Genomic DNA, 24816 nt, shown 5'->3' on the forward strand with positions numbered 1-24816 from the left:
AAGGAGCCAAGGAGAGCCTACAGGAACTAGGGCAGGCGATCAAGGAGTTGTCAGAACTGGCGTACCCCGAACTCCCGGAGGAAGGCCGAGATCGCCTAGCTAGGGGACATTTTGCAGACGCAATTGAAAACCAGGCGATCAGAGAGGGAATTTTCCGGGTGCGACCCACAACGTTGGAAGAAGCTGTGAGGGCTGCACTTGCAACGGAGAGTTTTCTGAAGATTGAAGAACACAGGGAAGGCAAAAGAACGAAATATGCCAGAGTGCTCGATAGTGACACTGAGCGCGCCCTACAGGAAATGAAAAAGGAAATGATGGATGGTTACAAGCGCCTAGAGAACCAGATCCTTAGAAGTCATCGGGAAATCAGTGAGCTAAGAGGAGAAAGGCGTAACCAAGGGAATTGTAACTCGCGCTCAGCGCCGGAGAGCACCGGGATTCCGTTCGGCAACAACAATGGAAGTGGAGAGATTCCTTTAGGCTATTTGACGTGCTATAGGTGTAGGCAGAAAGGGCACATCGCCAGAAATTGTAGGCAGTCGACCGGGCAGAAGAGGCAGAACACGGGAAACGAAGTACAGCTGCCCCAGGGGCCCGTGGTGCGGCTGGAGGAAAAGCAGGGCCAGTAGGTGACAGCATCTCTTCACAAGAAACTCGTAGCAATTCGGAGCCGAGACACCTTCCCGTACCTTCCAAGTCGACTGTTGCACAAAGTGGATTATTTGTTCCGGCAGAAGTTAGGGGAAGAGGTGTACAACTACTGGTTGATACAGGTGCGACCGATACGGTGCTTAATTCGGGATTATTCTTCGAAATTCCGGCCAGTAAAAGACCTAGGCTCGAGAGCAATGAGACACGTGTGAAAACAGCGAGCGGTGGGCTGCTGAGAACTATCGGCAGCGCCTACGTAGACATCCGGGTGGGAAAGATCACCTACCATGTTAATGCGGTATTTGGGGACATTGGACCACTAGAGGGAATCCTTGGGATGGATTTCTTACTGCGGACGCAGGGGAGCTTAGATTTTCACACCCTGGAACTGAAAATTGGAGACGAAAAAATAAAGTGCACCGACACCAAGGGAGGGCGATTTTGTGCCAGGATAATTGTCGCAAAAACAGCCGAAATACCGCCGGGCCATGAGGCGATTGTGCAAGGGTACATGGCAGGAGGTATCAAGGCGACTGGTTTAGGCGTCGTCGAGCCAGCCGAACAGAGTGAGTTGGCAGACAAAGGTGTGATTGTGGCCCGACTGTTGGTGAATGCTGGAGGAGACGTAGTGCCCATCAGAGTCTTCAATCCTGGACGGAGACTGTGTGTGGTGAAGCGGGGTGCTATGGCAGGCTTTCTCACCTCAGTAGGCGAAGAAGACATAGAATTGCCAGAGAGAACCCTACCTAGGGCGGAGACCAACGAGGAAGTCCCATCACATCTTACCGACTTGTACAACCGGAGCAAAGACGGAGTGGAGCCGCAACATCACCATCGAATTGCAAAGCTTCTGCGTGACTACCAGGATGTGTTCTCCACAGGGAGCACGGACATTGGACGTACTGATGTCGTCCGACATTCAATCAATACTGCAGATGCTCCACCAAGACGAGAAAGACCACGGCGGTATCCTAGACAGGAGCAAGAGGAGATAGATCGGCAGGTGCAGGAGATGCTCCGTGACAACATCATCGAGCCATCGGACAGTCCCTGGGCCTCTAACGTGGTCTTAGTAAAGAAGAAGGATGGTAGCAAGCGGTTTTGCGTTGATTACCGTCGACTCAACGCGGTGACTATAAAAGACTCCTATCCCATCCCCCGCATCGATGACTCCCTCGACGCGTTGTCGGGTTCGAGGTGGTTCTCCACCTTGGACCTGGCATCGGGGTATTGGCAAGTGGAGCTAGATAACGATGCCAAGAACAAGTCAGCTTTTGTAGTGAGAGGTGGTTTGTACTCATGGCGTGTAATGCCCTTTGGGCTTTGCAACGCCCCATCCACATTCGAAAGATTGATGGAACGGGTTCTCGCAGGGCTTCATTGGGAGACACTCCTAGTGTACTTAGACGACATCATTGTTTTTGCAGACACAGTGGAGGAAGAGCTGAGTCGCCTGCAGACAGTGTTTTGGAGACTGCGAGAAGCTGGGCTGAAGCTCAAACCAAAAAAGTGTGAGCTGTTCAAACAGCGTGTATTGTACCTTGGCCATGTGGTTACGGGCGAAGGAGTCTCGACTGATCCTGAGAAGGTGAAGGCAGTCAAAGAGTGGCCAACTCCTCAGTCTGTGAGAGACGTGCAGAGCTTCCTCGGTCTCGCGTCATACTATAGACGGTTTATCAAGAGTTTTGCAGACATCGCCCGACCCCTCCATCGCCTTACTGAGAAGGGCCGAGAGTTCGAATGGACGGCAGAAGCTGAAGGCGCATTTTGTGAGTTGAAGAGGCGCCTACAGGAATCACCTATTCTTGCTTACCCTGATCCATACGCGGACTATGTCCTAGACACAGATGCAAGCGATGTGAGTATAGGGGCCGTGCTGTCCCAGGTGAAGGATGGAGATGAGCGGGTGATTGCGTACGCCAGCAGGGCATTGAGCAAGCAGGAACGCAATTATTGCGTAACCCGAAAGGAGCTACTCGCTGTGGTTGTCTTTCTGAAGCAGTTCGGGCAATACATCTACGGGAAAAGGATCACAGTAAGAACCGACCACGGTGCGCTGAAGTGGCTTACGAATTTTCGCGAGCCACAGGGTCAAGTGGCCCGTTGGCTGCAGGTAATAGGGGAACATGACCTGAACATCGTCCATCGAGCTGGCCGTTCGCATGGGAACGCGGATGGCCTATCTAGGAGACCATGTGGGCAGTGTGGCCGTGAAGAGGAGATGACTGGGAGTGACGACCGTGGTGAGTCATGCAGCACCCGCATGTCTGAGGAAGCCGGCGTCAGGGTTATAACGGCGGCGCCTACCATTACAAAGGAACGGTGGAGGGAAGCTCAACTGCAAGACCCTTCCATAAAATGGGTACTCCATGAGAAGGAGAAAGCCGTGGCAAGGCCAGATCAAGAGGATCTTTCAGCATGTTCGCCTACAGCCAAGGTCTATTGGTTAACCTGGGAGCAGGTGGAGATCAGAGAGGGGTACCTAAACAGGCGCTGGGAGTCCGACGATGGACGACAGGTGAAGTGGAAGCCGATAGTTCCCGTGGCACTTCGCCCGGAGATAATCACGGAACTACACAGTGGAAAGACAAGTGGGCACCTAGGCCAGAGGAAGACATTGGAGAGAATTCGTCAGAGGTTTTACTGGGCTGGTATGGCAGCAGAGGTGAGATCTGCAGTCCGACGATGCAGTGTGTGTGCTAGTAAAAAGTCTCCAGCGAGGAAAAGTAGAGCCCCACTGCAGCAACGTCTGGTTGGCGCGCCGATGGAGCGCATTGCTGTTGACATGGTTGGTCCTCTTCCAAAGAGCGATAGGGGGAATAAGTATATCCTCGTAGTTGGCGACTACTTTAGTAAGTGGATGGAGGCTTATCCCGTCGCAGACGAGAAGGCAACTACGGTGGCGGAAACACTGGTCAGCGAGTTCCTGTGTAGGTTCGGAGTTCCTGCCGAGTTACATTCGGATCAGGGCAGGAACTTTGAGTCGCAAGTATTCTCGGAGATGTGTACCTTACTTGGGATAGAAAAGACACGCACCACGCCGTATAATCCCAAGTCCGACGGCCTAATTGAACGCTTCAACAGGACTCTGTTGACCATGATCTCAACCATGATTGAGCCCCACAGGCGTCAGAAAGACTGGGATACGAAATTGCCGTTTGCGACCTTCGCCTACCGAGCTACACCGCAAGAATCGACCGGGGAAACGCCCAATATGCTCATGTTGGGGAGGGAGGTGTACCTACCCATCGACTTGGCTGCTGGAACGGCAACGACAGACAACAGGAACCCGGAGGCCGTGCAGACGGACTATGCACTCAATCTCAGGGAGGACATTCAGGCGGCTCATAATCGGGCGAGAGAGTGCTTGAGGAAAAGCGCTAGGCGACAGAAGAAAACGTATGACCGTCGCGTTGTACATGATAGGATTTGCGAAGGAGGCTTTGTCTGGTTATACAATCCCGCAAAAACAAAGGGCCTGTCGCCTAAGCTTCAGTGTAAGTGGTGTGGACCCTACATGGTGGTTAGAAAGCTATCAGATGTAACCTACAGGATACAGAGGACGCCGAGGGGAAAACTGAAAGTCGTTCACTACGACCGTCTCAAACCCTACCTAGGTGACCCGATAGAACCGTGGGGTCCTGAAGGAAGGAAGGCGGGGAGGAGTCCCACACCTGGGAGTCCTGTGGTTGACCCGGCGGGTGCCAGCGGCAGTCTTGTGGAAGACAGCCAACCCGTTCAAAGGGAGGAGTCAATTCTCCAGTCACCTGCAGCGAGGCATTTCCCAGACGAGGAACTACAGAATCCAGACAACGTAGAGGAGACATGCGAGCCCGACGAAGAGTCCACACAGCTACAGAGGCAGACAACGCCACCACCAAGGCGAAACCCGCCTAGGCAACGTAGGGTGCCACAGCGGTACCTGTAGTGAGAGTGTAGTTAAGAGAAACCTTCACCTCTGTAGGCTTTGGAGTGCGCTTAGAAAAACCGTAACGAAGGTATCAGGGGTTAAATTATCTCCTTTTTTTTGGATCTTCTGTTTGCTAACACAGAGAGAAACCTGACCGGTGAAAATGGGAGGGAGTGAAGAGATGGTGGAGTGTCCGAGATGCCATGCGATGATGCACAAGAGAAGCCTTGATCGACATCTAATCGTGGAGCATGGCCCAAGGCTTTTCTACTGGTGTCTTAGTTGCTCACATAAAAACAACCGTCGAGATAACCTGAGGGCCCACTACAAGGATTGCCACCCAGACAGGATCTCCGAAGTGGATCACATCAAAGGCGAGACTTATGAAGAACGGGAGAAGAGGAGAACCACTTCAGACAGGTCAACGTCGAGGGGTGACGGAGAATCTAACAGAAGCTGTCCTAGGAAGGAGACTAGGGATGGCAAGACAAGTAAGCAGGGCAAGGACACTAAGAGGAAGCGTAGCCTGGATGGGGAAAGGCAGCGTAAAGACAAGAAGTCGAGGAGTGACGGGTCAGCACCCTCTTGCACTGTCTCCCGACCGCCAGATGACCTTCCAGTGGGCCTGTCTCCCTCTAGAAGGCGTTTGCCAAGCCCGAAAAAGTCTGCAATGGCTGGGAATACTGGAACCAAGAGCCTAGAGCAGGAAGTCGTCGCCCCTATGAAGGCAAAAGATATACCTGCTAAGGAGCTGGATGGATCTGCGGAGTCTGCAGCAGATGTTCCTGAAGCCGCGAGGGAGGTGGAGATAGTTTCCGGTTCCGGGCAGCAGGGTGAAGAGGATCTCATGGAACTGGCAGAAATAGCTTTATCTTCTACACCAATGCTGTGGGATCAAGATAATGAGCCTGCTGAGGAGCGGCCAGTGGCCCGATCTGGGGGAAAACCACGTGGGATGATTGAGATGTTCCACAGGCAGCCCACTGAGGGAGATGTGCCCCGTGAAGATACATGTAGTGACAAGCTGCCACACTGGCCTCAACCCATACTACCTGAAAAACTTCTACCTGGACAGGTGCTCCACGTGAATGAAACCAGGGAGACTTACCTGTACGCGGAGGAGGGACGTACGATCTGTGGCGAGGTGAAGAGGGAGTTTGACATCGTCTACTTGAAGACACTACCTCCTAAAAAGGACGTCAAATCCGCTGCACCGCAGAACGCCAGTTGTCTCCGTCGTCTTACTTGTTGCAGGGATACCGGGGCGGAGGAAATCGGAGAGCCTATGGATCAAGAGGATCTGGAGAGGGCAATGATCGGCAATGTCACCAAAGTCCATGAGACATCTTCGAGGAGCGTGTTCCAGGAGGGCCGAAAGCTCACCAAGGACAAGATAACACGGGTTTTCGATGTGAATTTCCGAGCAGGATTGAGGGAGTAAAACCTAAAGAAGTGGTGTTGCCTTTAAGAAACCTTTTTCGAAAGCTGTTTATGCAAGTTTTGGCATCATGTTTTAGAGCCAGATTGTTTGGACTAGGCCCTTAACTTAGAAGAATTAAGTGTTTCTTGGTTTTGTTATAAGACTTAAAGTTTTTAATGTATAAGTTTCCCCTTGTTCTAACTTAGAAGTGTATAATTTACCTGTGATTCCTTGAGGCACTTTTATTTCAACGACTGACTATGGAAACCTGTTTAGGGGTAAGAATGGATTTCGCTACTTTTATTTTTCAGATTTACGGTCAAAGGGACTGACCGATCTTGGGGCGTGGCTATGTAGCGAAATAGTGGGGTGGTTAGAGCGCCCTCTTTAATTATTTGCAGTTAAGCATTTATATCCCATAATCATAACCCGCGCATGGGTATATAAGGAATGCGCGCGAGCTACTCGCGGTCTTTCCTGTCTTTCTGTTGTTCGGTCATATTTGTGCGTGACGAGTTCGTACTGCTGCTTGGTTTGGCTGTCAGAGCAGAACGCTGTGCTGGAGAGTGATTACTGGGCACTAGGTTAGTGCGACTTCATTCAGTTATTGTAATTAGTCCTGATAAGCACTCACATCTCTTTTATGGTCATCTTTTATGTAATTCAGCAGTAAACAGTGCAAGTCAAGACGTAGGTGGTGTAAACAATTTGCAAATCCACAAGCCGCCTAATTAGGAGTTGCCTATTTAGGAGTCTCCTGTTTAAGAGAGTGCCAATATTAAAATAATCAACCAATCAAATTTGAAGCCAACCAGAGTCTTTATTGAGTTCGTCCAGGAAATCCCCCAGTACCAGTAACCCACGGTACCGGCCCCCTTTCTGCCAGCCCCCAAGACCAGACCCGTGGGTGCAACTTGTTAGGCTTCGGCGCCTGGCGGTAGACTGCCTCCAAACGGACCTGCCCCCTGGTCGCCTCTACAGCCGCTCGTCGGGTCGACCAAAGGCACGCCCGAGGCTCCGTCGCTGGAGACCGCTACAATATCTTTTAAAAATAGCAACACAAAAGACATTAAGTGAAAAACGAAAGTGTAAAACTATATCCACCTAAAAGAAAGGGGCATTGCAGAAAAATCCTTCATTTCAGGGCAGATAGCGGGCGCTACATTGATTTCAGGGGCACTAACATTGAAGAAAATTACCGGGTGAGAATTGGAAGTGGTATAACTGGTGAATTGGGGTTGAGGGCAAGAGCCAGTTTTAAGTTCATGCATACTTAACAATCGACATGTATACATGTACATGTAACCTGTGAAGCTTGGCTGTGGTAAACCCATTTCGAACGCAGGTTTGTAATGCACCAGCACGCACACATCACGATGATAACACCGCTGCCGAGACAACAACCGATCAAAGTTTTGTTCTTCACCAGAAACCCGGACAGGACGAGACGTAGGACTCGGAAGTGTTGAGTGAACTTCTTCAAATGTTTCATTTTTCAATTGCCTAACTTTCTACTAAACTTACTAAGGAGATAGGGAAAGGTGCCTTATTTTCCACAGAGCGCAACTAAAGGTCATAAAACATGCGCAATAATATGTTTTGCCTATTTTTTCACTAAGCCAGCAATAGTGTACGGGTAATAAAGACTTACCAGACATTTCGTTTACCAGGTAACAAGGTAAAAAGGCGATTAATTAAAAATTTGACGCTGACTTTGGTAATGACCACTTGCCCTAACCGGACCAAGAAATTCTGTTGAAAATGGAAAGCATAAATGAGTTGATAAAAGAAAAACTGTCGATAAAACATATAAATATCGTCCACTCCATTGGAAAGTAAAAACTCCAAAGGCTCTGATGGTCACTTTGAAGCGCAGATCCAGAACCAAAGGGGGAGGGGGTAGCTAAACTTGTTTGACCCCCAAAGTGGAAAATTTTTCATGACGTTTTTCATGGCATCTCTAAGGGGTAGTGCTACGTCTAAGCCTTTAATACGCTTTTGGAAAGAGGGGAAATGAAATAAACCAAACTAAGCCCACTATCTCTTGTTTGGTTACTTTCTTTCTTTCTTTCTTTCTTTCTTTGGTGGGGGAAGGGCATACCCCCCGATGATTCCCCCCAGATCCGCCCTTAGTCACTTTCCACATCATTCAGTTGACTGTGCAGTCTCAGTACGTGTCCGCATATGGCACCGCCCGATTACTGCTCAATCAAGTGCACCAACGCCCTTGGAAGTGACTGTGTTTTATTTTAATTCTTCTGATTTGCTACAAACCTACTACCAAAACTAGTGTGTTGAAGTCTCTCGTTCAACTTAGGTTTTATTTCATATTTGAACACGAATGTTTGATGGAGATTTAAAAATGGTGGCCATCTTCAACGTGAAAATAAATATGACACCCATTTCATCCTTTTCAAAACAAAACCTCTGACACTAAACATGTTTGTCCTGTTTTATGTTTTCATCAGCAAAACATCAACACGCCTAGGAGAAAGTGGAAAGTCAGACGCCTCTAACGCAAGAGGGCGCTAGAGTACCTATCCTGGAAACTTTTCCGATGGCATAGAACAGCCGTACATGTCCATTTCCATCACGCTGGGGCCGAGGCGCGCCGGGCCGGCCGACTTGAGTTTCTAGTCGAGTGCAGTGGCTGAGTTTTATTGATTGCCGGGGTCCGTTGCGTAGTAGTACACCGGTACTCAGTACCAGCCGGGAGCTTGGAAAAAACTTCTGAAGACGCCAGGACGAGGCGGTGCTGTTAGCGGAGTCCCCAAAATGGCGCGGATTTTTATTAAAACGTCGGCCATCTCATTATTTTACTCGCTTACGTTACTGGTAGGAACGCTGGCAGTACCGAGGCGGTCGTGCTCAAGACTCCCAGGGGACTTTTCGGTGCCCAAACGACCCGGAGACAACGGGTATCGAATCAGAATAGCGGGCCATCCGTCCTTCTACGTACCAGGGCAGGAATATCTGGGTAAGTGCGTTGTTAAATGTACCACTAGGCCGGAGCTTTTTTGGAACAGCCCCCATTACAAGGTCTACTCTTCAGCTCTCGGGGTATCCATGAGTTGCCAAAATTTGCACACTTACGACTTAGATCAAATTTTGATTGTAAATATTTTCGCTTTTATTGGCATGCAGTGTAGTCGACTTAGATCGGTTGAAGCCTACTTTTTAGCAGCTGTTTTCTGAAAATTCTTAGAACAATTTTTGGAAAGAGTTCGACATACCATGGACATACGAACAACAGTACAGCCATCAGAAAGTGATAATATGCCCTAAAAAGTGAAATTTCGCTAAGAAAATTCCAAAACGTTTACTTGGAAAATAGGTGTTTTCAGACAAGTCCCATACTAGGTTTGTGCACAGGGGTGCCAAGTGTTAATTTCCCGTATTGAATTCCCCATATTTTTGTCGGTTTGTTAATTGGGTTGGTGATGCAATTGGAAAGAGTTCCATGTACAGATGCTACTTGACACCCCGTGCACAAACCCTATGAGACTGGTCTGAAGGAAGTGTTGTCTAAGTAAATGACTTTGTATTTTCCCTACTAAATTGAACTTTTCTGTACTTTTTTTGCTTTCTGATGGCTAGTAACAGGAATAATTTCAGGCATCCGTGTATGGAACTCTTTTTACTTTGACCTTTCCCCATTTCCTTTCTTAATTTTTGTCACTTACTGGTAATCGCACAAAACGTTTGTTCAGTTTCTGAAAAAGAAATTCAAAAACAATTACCCAGCACTAAGATCGGCACCTTGGTAAAGAGAAAATTACAAAGTACATGATTTTTTCTCTTCAGGCTCTGCAGTTTTACTAATGTCCTCAACAGTTAGCAAAAGTTGACCAAAGTTGTGTTTTGGAGTCAGGGGTGCAACACCGATCGTGAGCCCACAGTCATTGTTTATTAGTTTTGTAGACAATTTTAGTGGGTTATCTTTTGTATTCAGTAACATTGTACCCTCTTCTTCCATTTAACAATGCATGTATTCCCAACACTGCTTTAATTTGCACTTACAAAGAGAAAAAAAATGGAAAGATTTTACTTTAATTCTCCCACCAGAATCCAGTAGTGTTCAGAATTATAATATCTGGATGCTTGGCACTATGTGTTATTTCCAGATTTATTTCAGTAAACTGGTGAAAAAATCGGGCAGAAAGTTGGCCTGCATGTACATGTACCTGTGAAAACTTTGAGTCACCAGACAGTGCCAAGAGCATCTAACACAGAAAACTGGAACTTTCTCCCCTGTGTCACATGAAGATTTCCTGATGAAAGTGTTAAAATTGACCCTACCGGTAATTCTGAACACAACTGGATAGTTATTTTGGAAGATTCTGCTGTTCCAAACTGATTTTGGTTATGGTACTGAAGTAAAATCTTTCTGAAAAAAGTTGATCTGATGAGCGACCGTATACTAGGTAGATTCCCCCAGAAAGGTTGAGTAATCAGTATGAAATCACAGTGTATGAACAAGTGGATGTGCAAATTTAGGGTGCTCTAGGATAGGCCCAATACGACTTAAGTGTACACCTAGCCCTAGAGCTACATGTACATGTACTGTTCCATTGCTACTGTGGTATGCATTGAGGCAGAGTGACGAACCCCATGATTCTACCGATATAAGGGCACATTACATGTACATGTCCGTCTGCATTTTGTGCATGGAGAATCCTGAAGCTCATCATTAACTCGGAGAAGTGGAACATTAAACCGCATCAACTATGGGCTGGAACAGCTATGGCTTTTTGGTGGTACACATGTACACGTACATGCAGTTTGGTCTTTTTGGATCTAGAACAAGTTTAAATTCATCATTTTGGCAAGAGGTGTAACCTGAAACACATGTGGAACTTTGCCTTGTACAAATACGTCATACTACGGTATACAAATACGTCATACTATGGTAATACATCATGTATCGTGTTTGATCATTCATTCTTGATGTATTAAGTATACAGGGAAAACGTTCTACAATGCATACAGTACATGTACTCAACCACAGCAATCCTCGAGATTTACAAACATCAACAAATTTCAAAATATAACCTAAAAACAGTTTTCCGAAGTTGAATCAACCTTATGTACTGTCTCCAATGAGAGGTTGAGGTGGAATTTGTCATGTTTGATGGCAAGGACATGTCATAAAAAGAAATCAGAACAAAAGGAAGGAGAATATCAAATTCTGGCTCATTGTGGTGCAGTTACACTGTAAGTTAGTGTACAAACACAGAGGTCTCTGCCATGGATAACGAGTACATGTACCACACAGTTACTAATGAATGTGGAAATTGGTGTCAGTATTAATTAACATGAAAATGGTTTCAAGTCACACAACATAAAGTTAAAAATCAGCTAAACAGTCAGCTCAATACAAAATATCACATAATGCACCAGAAATCAGCTGGAGAATCAGCTAAACACAAACTACATGTATCACATACCAGAAATCAGCTAGCAATCAGCTAAACACAAACTATCACATAATGTACCAGAAATCAGCTCAACAATCAGCTAAACACAAACTACATGTATCACATACCAGAAATCAGCTATCAATCAGCTAAACACAAACTACATGTACATGTATCACATAATGTACCAGAAATCAGCTAACAATCAGCTAAACACAAACTATCACATACCAGAAATGCATGAAAACTTACATTACACGAATCCTCCAACACACATGTACAGTGTATTTGGAGTAAAACTGATGGCAAGTGGTTAGAGGGAAAATTAATGTAAGAGAATGCCTTGTTAGGCACTATGATGTACAATGTACATGTACATTACATCGTGACTATTTCAGTCATCGAGCCAAGGCTGTTCAAACTGATTTTAAATCAGCCGCTGTATGATTTCAAGTCATTCTTATTTTGAGTTACAGGGTAATTATTAAATGTTTGGGAGATATTATGATTTACATGTACAACGTCAGTCGTCCATGTGCTGGCACAGGTGCGTACATTAACATGCACAGTAGTACGTTTATTTGTACATTATCACCTTAAGCCTTTTGAGCATTCACATTCCACAGGGGAGAGAATAAATGAGGTCATCAAATGTAGAGTCCACGAATCTGCATTAATTTGAGAGCAAAGCAAAGCGAACGAGCTCGTAGAATCTCCACCAGATGCAGACGCCGGCAAATTTATCACTTTGAAGCGCCGTGCTTGTTGGCAGGCTGCAATAAGTTCCCGCATGGACTACATATGTGTGTGCTAACATTTCTTACGTGTGTTTGCCTGGACTTTGCTTCCAGAAATTGATTGCACCATAGATACCGTACCAGGGGTGGATTGGGAGAAGGACTCTCCTTGGGGCATCTGAACGTCTAGTTACTAGGAAACAGAATCTTGATAACAGCTCCCCTTTCCTGCCAGATACTACTTTTCTGACAGATTTATAATGCTCATTTGCTGGAGAGCAGTTTCGTAGAAACACAATTGCAGCATACCGTATTATCTGAATTTATACACAACCTTTCTCTTAATTGCATTTTACAAACACCGATGAGACACATTGGAACTCATGTAACATCTGTTGTTGTCTGTTGTGGCTGTTTCCCTGCCATCGTCATTTCATTGATGAGTGAAGATGTACAAGTCAAAGTGATAATGATGCAGATATTAATTAAAATGATCGCAATTTACCAGTGGTAGGCCTATGCTTTGTGAGTAGCTGTATACAGTCATACCGTATGTGTTTTAAGAGGGGGAGGGAGGTGTTAATTTGCATGTTTAATTGTTTTATATCTGGGAACTTTTTACATGAACACTCATTTAAGGCTTTACTATCCAAATTCTAGGATTTTTCAGCTACCGGTATGTTAAACAAAATCGGATATTTTTCAGAGTACATGTATGTGTGTACATGTATACATGTATGTGAATACTACCCTTTACGTCTTACATGTACATGTACATCATTAAAACACCCTATCGAAAATAAAACCACCCAAACATTTAATTTGTATCCACTTGTAGATTTCTTTTAGTTTCAAACATACTTTGTTCTTTTATAATCCCCTGCCTGAATTTGTACACCTGATTTGAAATCTTGATTTGCTCAAGAGTATACAATACTTTTTCATATATGTACATGTACAGTGGAACTTACTGTAACCCTACTGTGAACATACTGTACATGTACATCAATTGTAAGAGCAAGAATTCTGCAGACAATGGGCGGCAGAACAATTTTCAAAGTGGGGTGCACCAGTTGTGAGACCATCAAGCATCAGCCATTACTAGACCAATCCAATTAATCCTCACCCATTATGTATACCTGCAAAAAGTGCCGGGGGGGGGCAGCACCCCCAGTCAAAAAAGTGGAGGGACTATTTCCCTATATACCCCCCCCCCCCGTAGATCATCAACAGTCAGTCACTGTTGACAGTCAAGTCCATCTAATCATTTCCCGGTGTCATTGTTTATATCAGGACACTTACTTACTGATCTCATCTGAAAACAAAAATAATACTCTGAAGTCAGTACACGTATTCCAGGTCAAGGCATGCTCCCTGTAAAGTGCAGTGACCATCTCTTTTTCATAGTACAGTGCCCCAAGTCTATGCACCTGTAATCATGTATTAAAGCCTATTACCAGAGCTTCTTTCTGGTCATGACCTTCATGAACACACCATGCGTGATGAACACAAGTTTTTTGTTTTTGTCACGTCCGTTCTGACATGTATGTACAGGTATGAACGTTACATTCATAATTCTGTTGGCTTAATAAACTGCTTTGAAAACAACAATTTGTTGTCTGATTCTAAATTTCTCAAACTATTGTCCAGCTAGTGCACATGTACCGCTCCAGGCCCTGCTTTGGACCATGTACATGTATACCTGCATGCATGTGTGCATGAATAGTAAAGTTGCTTCTCCGGCATAGAGTCTGAACCATTGCGTATTCCTCATTGGATGTACAGTCTATGGACACATTGAGTTAAAAATTGCAGCGTCCTAGTACAGGTGCGATATCATACAAGAAAACTCATCGGGCACGAGTACTCAGGTACAAGTACAGTATTTTTGTACATATTACTTATACATGTACATAGGTGGTAGGGGGGGGGGAATGCAGAAAGTTTGAGAATTTCCTCAATCCACAGCAAAGCTTCTACTTCTACAGGTATGTGGGTCCTTGCTCTATGGTACATGTGTGGAACCTTTCTGGGCCCCTCTATGGGGTCTAGCTACATGGTGTACATGTGTATTTTTACATGCTTGGGGAATGAAGTGGAATTTATATGAAAGCATCCTTAAAAGTCATCTTTCTGTCACATTTTGCTTACATCTTCATATCTACCAACGAAGTTAGAGAAGTACGGTGTACTGGTACTTGTTGTGAATGAACATTTTAAACTGAATATGTATACATGTATCTCTCTTGGACTACATGTAGGTGACATAGCACAGTGTGGCAAATATAAGCCAGAAGGCCACATGCCGCCAGAGAATGATTCAGATGAAGAGCGGGTGTTGATTAGATTTCATTCTAATCATCAGAGAGGGATTACATTAATAGTAAATTCCCTTCTGAATGCATTCCAGTCAACTGCTTCCATTCTGGCCTCAGTTTCCAATTCTGGGCCAGTGGTTTTCTGTTTCCCTCTAGAGTCCTTGCTCTTATTAACACGGATGAGAGAGCTGTTAAAGGGCACAGTGAGGATTACTGCAGCACCACATTTGACTAGAGCTGAGAAGTGGATATGAGCCCCTTTGCCCGTTTAGATTCCTCTGTGTAGATTAATATCCCTCCCCAAGAGTTTTTAAGCAAATCCGGCTTACAATATACAATAACTTTAAATTCAAGGGGCATGAAGTCCCACATGCTGGTATAAGCACAGTGTTGCTGGGCTCTGCTTTTTTTCAACTATGCAGAATCCTTAAAACTTCCTGGTGAAGTTAGAATGATCTACATGTTCATGTAGGAGCTTTATTATCAAACAGAAACTCTACCGGTAGGTAAGGGTACAAATAGGTCTAAGCGCAAGTTGTAGCTTGAGTAAATGCACGTTTATTTGATACAGACACCTGTGAAGTCAATCTTTGTTTCCTATCTGTACATGTACAGGAATTACTGTACCGATACATGTAATTGTTGCTAATTGGATGTACATACACACCTAATGTATACTCGCTACTGGTACAAATGCCAACACATTGAAATCAAAACTTCTGAGAAATGTGAAATATGCCCCTCATGAAATTTGAGAATTAAGTACTATCATGTGTACTTGTAAGGGGAATACTTTTAGCTTCCAATATACGTGTATGGTACTACCAGTAACGGTGTAGGCTTACCCATCCACGGCTTACCACACATCATTTCCTGTACTAGTACACATACCGGTACGGACAGGTACCGGTATATGGGCTTTTGAAAAAAAAAACGAACCACGTCAAATTTCAAGTGAACACTTGTGAGATGAACTGGTTTTGATATTCTGTTACATAGCTCTTACACACAAACGTGGTGTACAGTAAGTATGTGTACATACAGTATGTTCAATCATGCCTAAGAAGCCTCATAAGAAACCTCTAGAGGGCCCAATCCAAGCAGATTCCTCTAGAGGCATACATGTACCGATACTAGGTGATAACTCATCAGTAACAAATTTAGTTTAATTGTGTCACTTGCCGTCTTTCCAGCAAACCTGCTTTGCATTCATGCATGTGCAACATGAAAAGGAGTTTACATAAAGTGTAGATTCTGTGAATAACATCAGTGAGATCTTACATTATACACCAAACGATTAAGTCATGAGCAACGCGATATGTGATGTCTCCTCCTCCCGCCCCCCCATTCATTAGGAATATTTGACAGGGAAGGCTGAGTGGTTTTCATAGGGCTCCCCCCATTGTGTGGTAATTTCCTGTTGGTGCCTGGTGTTCCTGGCTCTGCGATAACACCAATTTCCTGTGTGCATATATGAATTTGCACCTCAGTACACACGTGTACACATTCTCCATTTCAGAATTTTCCAGAGTTTGGCACTGCCTGAGATTCTGTGCACACTTGAAAACAGAGGGTTACGCCGGAGGTGTCTCAGTCTTTTAATAATAAGCTTGGTAACATTGATATTATTGGTAATTTGAAAAAAACAGTGGCATATGTGTATGCTTCAGGGGAAATACAACACTGTATTTTCAGTTTGAAATTAGGGCTGTGGGAGAAAGGTGGTTGTACAGTAAATCATCTTGAAATTTTGCCTGGGTCCCACAAAGTGAGTCTCATGGCCAGTTTGTTTTTTATGCGCACACAGTAATTTGGTTTCAGTTTGCATTAGAAAGCGCAAACAGGACTCTTTATTTTGACAACGTACCACTCAGTTTGACATCCTAATGAAAAAAAGGAGTTTAGATCTTGGTGCAAGATTATTTCAACAGTGTTAAAGGGCCTTTTTTTTGCTGAAAACTGGCTCAAGAGAGTGACTTGTGACTCGCTTTGTTAGGTTGGGTAACACAGTACAGTAGTAGTACATGTGTACATGTATTTCAAACATCCCAGTTCAGCACTGTACATGTACATAGTGTGCATTTCTAGCGTACCTGTGCATTTACTTGTATCTTAAATGTTTTGCTTGTGGTAGACATCATTATTTCCGCGTGTCTTCAGCCCTTGTACTGGTAACATGTTACTGTACATAAATCAAAGCTGAGTTAATCGTTAAAAACCCTAACATTCCCAAATCCTCCAATTTGATGTTTTTACATACACCGTAGGGGGTTAGGGTGGATGGCTCGATGTCCTATTGAGCTGTGTGGCTGTCGCTTTTGATTTGACATTTACCACGCTCTGCAGCCACAGTCGAACACTGTATGCAGGCAAACTTGTTTGTCAGTCCAAACCACCATTAGTTCTGCTGTCTAAACCCAGAGCGTGAGAACAGAATTGTTGATTTGACAGTTCACAATTTGGAATTAAACCCGGGAGGACAAACCATAGAACAAACCATAGAACAAACCAAGCCATTCTTTTCAGGTATGTTCATGTACATGTAGGTTGAGCAAATGAAGGGCAGGCACAAAAATAAATGTGGACATGTAATAGGAGGTGTGGCAACCAGCTACGGTACATGTACATGTACATGTACATACATGTATGTAGACAGTATACCGGCACTTGTAGGGGAATGATATCCATGTACCAAAGTACAGTGTATATTATGCAGGTTGAAAGGGAGAACTTTTTGCCGTCCCTGGTAAAATCAGAAATTGGTCTGCAACATGGAAATGAAATCACTGGTTAACATTTAACAAAAGTGGCACAATTGTTTCCCTAGAAGTCTACCGGTACCTTTGGGACTGAGGTTCGTTTATAGTGTACACTGTACATGCAGCTAGTGGCTGTTTCCTGGCTATTCAGCTCTGCAACCCTGGTTTAAAACCCACCTACATATGTACATGTATACATGTAGGCTGACATGTTGATAGGATTTTTGGTCTCTACCTCAGATTTGTGGGTTTTCCTTGAAAGAAATCTAGGGTTTTCCTCCCACCTGTGAAACTGAACATTTCTTCATTACCTTCTTCATTATCAGTCATCCTGTCACATAAGCAGAAATGAAGTTCATAAATGTGTGGTAAATGCTTTGTACAAGTTATCAGAAAGTAAGCTCTGCACTTGGCGGTGCTCAATTGTTTTCTTGATTTTTGATTAGCACCCATAGTGAGTATTGATCAGTGAACCTCTCCTCCTAGGAGTGAGTTTGTACATGAACTCATGTAGCTCTGAAAGCTGGCCAAAAAATAGGTTTTGAGCACCACACAGCTGTACTTCAGTTTTGAGGTTTTGGTACGATGTGGTAGCAGAGGTGTTGCTTGTGTGTTCTGAATCTGTGTCTCAGCTCATGTTTGCTTGATCTAAGAGTAGAATTGTCCATCCCTCTTCTGATCCTGTCACCACACCCTGCCCTACCCCTATCCTACCCACCCCAAACCCCACCCATCTCCACCTACCCTACCAGTGACATGTAGCCCTCCCCAACCTCTTTACCCAGATTAAAAAATACAAGACAGTGAATCAGTGTGTACTGGTAGCAGGCAGAACTTCACGTTCAGATTTGCCTCCCGTTGTGAAACTGAATTCCCTTAATGATAAATTGCATGAATCTTAGACCCACTCATCCATGAAATGGTTGAATGGGAGAGGGGCCTCTCCAAGGCAAGATAATGGTATGAATGGAAGAGATAACCCTGTTTACTTTGTGGATTACTCCAATGCAATTATTGCTCTCTGTAGGATGTTTCTTTGTCAGTGGTGATATCCACATGTGCATATCATGCACAGGGTACGCAGTTTTGGCAGTACAAAAATGTAAATCCCCAAATCCTACCTACATGTACATGTACATTAATATTTTCTCTTTGTATTTTTTTGCGTGATAACACAAATTCAATTCCTGTTCATGTACATGAGGGCATTCAGCATGTTCTTTTGTTTATATACGTGTACATGTACATACATTTCTCCTTTTTTGCTAAAAGGGTTTTGTGAACAAAAAATTAAGATAAAATAAAATGGTTTTCTTGGGCAGGTGTGGCTTAAAAGCCATGTCTGAGTGATGCAGTTTTCAGTTTCTGTTTTCAGTGTTTTACATACTTTTACATACATGTACATGTACCTGTATGTTCCTCTTCTGCGTAATATGCATCTCCTTCGACGGCATAGGCAGCACCATACATGTATGTATGAGTACATGTACAGTACATGTTCTCGTAGCTACATGTACATGTGGCTTCTCTGTGAAGCAGCATACATGCAGATCTGGTTGATGTCACATTTGACTCGGTAATGGACCATGGGCCTAGTTGTTGCCAAGGCTTGATATTAACCTTTTTGGTTGACTGATGAAATTCATCACTGAAGACACGGGGCCGTTTTCCAATACTCAACTTCGTCTCCGTCTCAGGCTTCGTCCCCGAAACCAATCTGATTGTGGACCTGAAGCGTTTAAATCGAATTGGATTACTGTAAGTGTTTGCTTTCTTGCATCTTATTTGATGTTTTGTGGCACTATTAGACTACTGGTAAGTAGTGCGCTTACAGCTTCAAAGTCAGGTACATGTAGTAATGTTGAAGCCTGAGACGGAGCAGAAGTTGAGTATTGGAAAACGGCCACAAATAGTTGTTATTCACAAGTCACTTCTGTGCAAGTGGCTCTTACTCTTACAGACTCAAATATTTATATTAAAGCACAGAAAGAATCACAAACCCAGATAATTACTGTCTCTGAGTGACTTTCAGGACTTCAGTCTGGAACATCTTCACAAACCATGGCATATGCACACTGTACCTGTCCAAATCTACCCCCCCCCCCAAAAAAAGCAGAATATGAGTAGGCAGAAATGTTTCCTTCAACCATACTAGTAGGTATGCTTCGTTGGCAAGATTGTATTGATTGCCCTGCCTGCTATTGGAAGGAAACATGCATAAACCTCCGCTGTCTATAAATTGACATGTCATGTGTTCTGGAGTGTTCAAATGATGGCCCAGTACATGTACATGCTGTGTAGGAAGGTTTTTAGTTGCCCTTAAAGCTTCCAGCCTGCAGCTGTAATAACATCAGTGTTTTCCCAAACAAGTTGTCAGAGCACCTAGTAGGGATACTGAGTGATGTGGACTTCATGAGCTGTATTGTGTACTTTTGATACCATCTGGGAAAAACCACTGGAGGTCACTCAGCTTGTTTTGGTGTGAAAGGCAAAGTCCCCCAATATTTTGGGCAATTGTGAATTAATAGCCAAGTAATTAATTTTGAAAAATTGAAGTAAAGCTTCCATTTTTATATATGTACAGAGATGTGTAAAACATAATTTTACGAATGACAGAAAATCATAAACTATCAAACTTTTCAGTCATTGTTATTTTAAGGGCAGCAGCAGCTGGGTAGAACAATGATCAGAAATCATCATTGCTTTAACAAATAGGGCCAATTACAACTTCAGTTTGCAGTCTCTCAGTTAGTCAATTTTGTATAATCTCGGTGAAATTTTTGCTCAAAACTTCAAAGCGGGGGTATTAGTAGACATAGTTCAAAGTTTGATATCTCAAAAAGGGGTCATCTGGTTTTATGTCTTCCGAACAGAATTTACTCAAGTTGTAGAAAACCTACTCGTAGAATCATGAATCAAACAGTTTTGAAAAGAAAATAGGTTCCTCATTAATTTGATTACTCAAAAGTGACAAATAAAGGTTTACCCAGATCACGTCACACATACATGTAGTAGTGTACTCGTCAGGAGGCTGAACAGTACACCATAGAGTACAGAGAGATCTCTACATTTGGAAATCCATTTCAAAGATGGATGACAGGTTGTGTTCTCAGACAGAGTTTTGATTCAAGTTTTTTTGCAAGAATTTTACTCTCCTTGGTTTTCCTGTTCTTCAGGTTATTTTTCGATTTTGAATGTGGTACATGGTTAAAGGAAACAAAGGATTTTTAATAGTGCCTGTGGCTTTAACTCTGTAACCTCCAAGTCAGAGGGAAGATGTGGAAAAATGTTCTGAATTGATCCTAAAGGCAGGGGCAGGCCTCGAGATGGATGTGCAAAGTCTGAAGCATATGCAGCAAGGTATGGGACGGAGAGAACCCCCCCTGCTTTGTTTTGGTCATTGTCTCACAGGATTTGGGGAATTCCTCTCAGACATCTTGGGGGGATATGTTAAGTAACAATAGTCTGGAATGTGTATAGGGATTGGACATGTTGGGGGGTACCCCTCGGTCTCTTTTCTTGCTGGGAAGGAGAGAACCTGAAACAGTCAGCTAAACCATCACACTTTTCATTGGCATTTAAATCCCCCTTATCGCCACACAGAAAGCACTGGGCAAACTGGTACCGGATACCTACAGCATGTACTGTGTACATTGTACGAGTGAACACTGTACATGTACACTGTAGGTGAAGAAACATAAGTTTGTTAGTTAAAAAGAAACACTTGAGTTCTTGTACATACACACGACACAAACTGTGTCTTGTAGACATTAACAGCGGATTCTGTTTGGCATATTGGTTTTTAATAGAAGGACACTGTATGCCCTCCTTTATTTGGAAAAGAGATCGCGTCCTGTATGCATTTCTAAATAAATTCTGAAGCAAAAGTACGTGTTTGTGCATAGTGTAAGTGTACATGTACAAGATTGAATTTTACTTGCAATTGGACATTTGTAGAAATCAAAATGAGCCTTTCCTAAGAACTTAGGGGCAAACAAAATTTCCTAGAAGAAATGACAGACATGCATGTGAGACAGCAGCCTAAATCCTGCAATACATGCTTATACTGCATGAATGCCGATATCTTTGGTGATTCATGACTTGGAAGGGCAGTATAATTACAGTGTGAATATTTTGACCATCAGAGTTTAACCATCTCCCACTTGTGCAGTGCACTTTCACTGATATCGCAGGCTTGCTGCTGGGTAGATTCACAGTCCAAATCCACCAGAGACTCCAATGTGTTGACGACGGCGTATTCAGGATCACAATACATAAGCTCCCAAGACACTTGCAACTATAGCAGTTATTGAGTTTTAAGTGCTGCGATGCCGGCAGGAGGAGATCCTGGAACTTTCTGAGACAAGTGCAATAATGCATTCATCCCACGTACCGTATTTTTGATTTCCACAGGGGTTTAGTATTACACTCCTCGGGATGGAGTGACAAACATGCTTACTTTGGTGAATCATTAGGCAAGCAAAAATAGGTAAAATTCACCTACTTCAGCCTGTATTATCGGCAGAAACTGTAGGCTTTGTATAGTCTATGATCCATGGTGCATGGGGCTTTAAAACCAAAACATGTTACATGTAGTGCTTGGTGATATCTGAGTAATCGGCTTAGAACTGCAGAGACGTTGATTTGTTTGCCCAAGCTAACATTGTTTTTACCACTTTCTAGTTTTATTGGAAACATACATGCACACCTACACAAAGGCAGAAAAGTTGCCAGTACTTCCTTTTTGTTTTTGGAAAAAAATTCAGTATCCTGTACAGGCATTCCTGTAAAAGGCAAGTGTTGTCTGCCTTATGTTTGGATAATTATCAGGTTGATCAATGTCAGTGTTTGATAGTTTGATCAGTTGGTACACGTATGTTATTGATGGGTCATTAATCTTGTCTTGTTGGATTGTTGCATTTCAGTGACACTGAGTAGCACCCCGCCTGTGTCCTTCCGTGAGTTCACCTTTGCGTGCTTGCTGGTTTCCGACGACATCACGCCCTCTGGACGTTTTGAGGTAAGCTTAGGCAAACGTTGACATGTCGCAATAAACTGACAGCTACATGTAGTAAAGATGAGTAAACTTCATGTAGACAGGTTTGCGGTCGCACCATGGATGTATCTCTTTTTGAGTTTGTGGATTCCTGAAAAGAACTGGTGGTACTCAATATTTCGGACAGTATGCTCTGTCCGTCGCCAGGAGACGGTTAAGTAAAGATGTAAAGTAAGAATGAATCTTTGCTCTTTATCTACTTGCTGGGTCTCAGTTTCACATAGTTGTAAAATTTGCTGGGCTTCGGAAGGTTTTCACTTAAACCAAAAACAGCCAAGCAAACTTACAAGCCACAGTGTCACATGATTCGGTTTGCTTGTGACAGGCTTTTATCGGTAGTTGGCTTTTGAGAAGCAGGCGAATGTTTTCCAGCTGCTGAACAGCCCCTAAATAGTTAAGTTTTCTCAAAGAAAATTACCGTACTTGTCAAAATTCTTGGTTTCAACACTGACCGGCTATTGTGAATGTTAAAGCTCTGTAAATTTAAGGTCATGGTTCCAGAAGTTACAATTGTGTCAGTCTGGAAATCTGCTCAGATGATCACTTTGTGAAATTTTAGTTCCCTGGGAATTAATAGGAATTTTTGAAATATATTTTTAATACACTAAATAAAGTGCGCAGTGAGTCGTAAAGGTCACCTTTATATGAAGGTTGCTCATAAAATTTCATCTAAAGAAACAAAAAAGGAGAGTAAATGTACTACAAATTCCTTCTTGTAAATATGTGGTTATTTGAATGCAAACTGCATTTTTTTATAACTGAATTCATTCTGATCATTCCTTAAAACCTCCAGTGCACTAGAGTTGATGCAGTAATTTTGCTGTTGATGCAAGTTGGAGCTGTCTCTCATTCTTTGATCACTTTTGAATGGCATCTGCGTAAATAATTCATTATGGCCAAGGATTCAACATCCAGTTGTTGCAAAATGTCATTTGTCTCGAAAATATGCATATAGACCGCCTGTGTACCGGTACATAATAACATCTATGCGTGTACCGGTATGTGCCTCCTCAAACTACGGGTATAAAGCAAGGATACTTAAAAACCAGCTGCATCCTTAGGATGCTCCCTTTTTAATCAGCTTCATTTAAAGTCCTTTATCTCAGGGATCTGCATTCCTCTTTTGCTGCCAGTGGGATCTAATAAATTTGTAGATTGTGAGATTATCAGCACCTGCTTGAGGTGTAATCAGTACATGCAGTATATGTAATTTCATACTGGCTCGAGTTACAAGTACTTGGCTTGGTTTTATCTTTTGTACTCTTGATTGAAAATGTAATCAGACCTTTGGTTTGAAAATCAAGTTTCCAAGTGTCCGTACTCTTTAATGAAAATTTAGCTCTTTACTATGTAAAAAAAAAACAAGAAGTGGGATGCACATGTACAGGTCTGAAGTCTGCTGTGACTAAATTCTAACGTCTTGAAAGGCCTGCATACCAAAATGATTATATGTACTGTCTGTATTACACATCTATATGTACATGTATTATACTCTGAAGGAAAAGGAACTTCCTGTCTGAAAACTTCCCTTTGGAGCACCCGGACAGCATGGGAACACAGTGGAGACCTGCATGGCATCATTTGGTGGTGTTTAATTTGTATTGTACATGTAATTACATATATTATACACATGTACATGTAGAAAAGTTTTCACATACACATGTACAGTGTACATGAATGTAAAATTATGAAAAGTTTGTAGGCCTAAGTCACATTTTGACCAAATGCACTGAGTTCTGTGTGAATTGCTTCCAAACTCTAATCTGTCCAGATCCTTCAGAATCCACCTGGAGATTCTGGGTTGAGGGAAGATCAAGGAACTGAAGGAAATCTTGGACTCTTTTGCTTGATTTGGTTATGCCACTACATGAAAAGTTTTTTTTAAGTAGATACTGCATGAAAATATAGTGTTGCAGTAAAGCCAGATTCCCAGTTATAGAGAGTGGGATTCCAGTAATGAGAAAGACAATTTGGGTGATTTGGTCAGTGCTATATTTTTGACACAATTCAACAGGGATATTCAGGGTTGGTGATGGTATTTGTAAGTAGTGCTGTACATGTACATGTGTATGTGTGAATGTTTAATACATGTTTACATGTATATGTAATAGCCAATTGTGAGATAGATAGATAAATGTAAAGGCAGGGTATTATCATAAAGCAATTAGGTTCTTTAGTCTGGTGCATCCACCCCTGATGCATTTCACCAAGAGCCAAGCATAACAAACACTCTGTGCAATTTGTCATTTGACTGACAACTTGGATAGATCGTAACCTTTAATTAGGGACAAGAAGGTGTTGAGGGCCATGTGTGTGTTATTGTATGCCAGCAGTTCCATGCACCAGTTGGAATGCTCTGTCCAGGAAGTATCACTGTTAAGGGTACTGTGTACTCATGAGCGAATGCTTTTAACGGTCAAGGCAAATTTTTACAGTTCCTTGATCTTAAGTTAAGGTGTTATTGGTACATGTATACATTTTGCTGTCCTGTCACTTGCACTGTATCTACACTGTATCGAGCAGAAGCACCCCGTATCGGTTGAAAAGG

General features: G+C 43.3%; 1 protein-coding gene across 1 annotated transcript in view; it reads left to right on the forward strand.

The window, feature by feature from the left end:
- Window positions 1–8581: 8581 nt before the first annotated feature.
- LOC110991181 (spondin-1-like) overlaps window positions 8582–24816 on the forward strand; it is a 37140-nt gene continuing 20905 nt past the window's right edge. Inside the window, exons 1-2 of the mRNA XM_022256416.2 lie at window positions 8582–8958; window positions 22138–22232. Coding sequence (XP_022112108.2) covers window positions 8757–8958; window positions 22138–22232 — 297 coding nt within the window. The 5' untranslated portion in view covers window positions 8582–8756. The remainder of the gene's footprint in view (window positions 8959–22137; window positions 22233–24816) is intronic.

The sequence above is a fragment of the Acanthaster planci genome, linkage group LG03 (genome assembly GCF_054643075.1).
Source record: "Acanthaster planci isolate LZ-2023a linkage group LG03, COTS_SCS, whole genome shotgun sequence".
Classification (NCBI taxonomy): domain Eukaryota; kingdom Metazoa; phylum Echinodermata; class Asteroidea; order Valvatida; family Acanthasteridae; genus Acanthaster; species Acanthaster planci.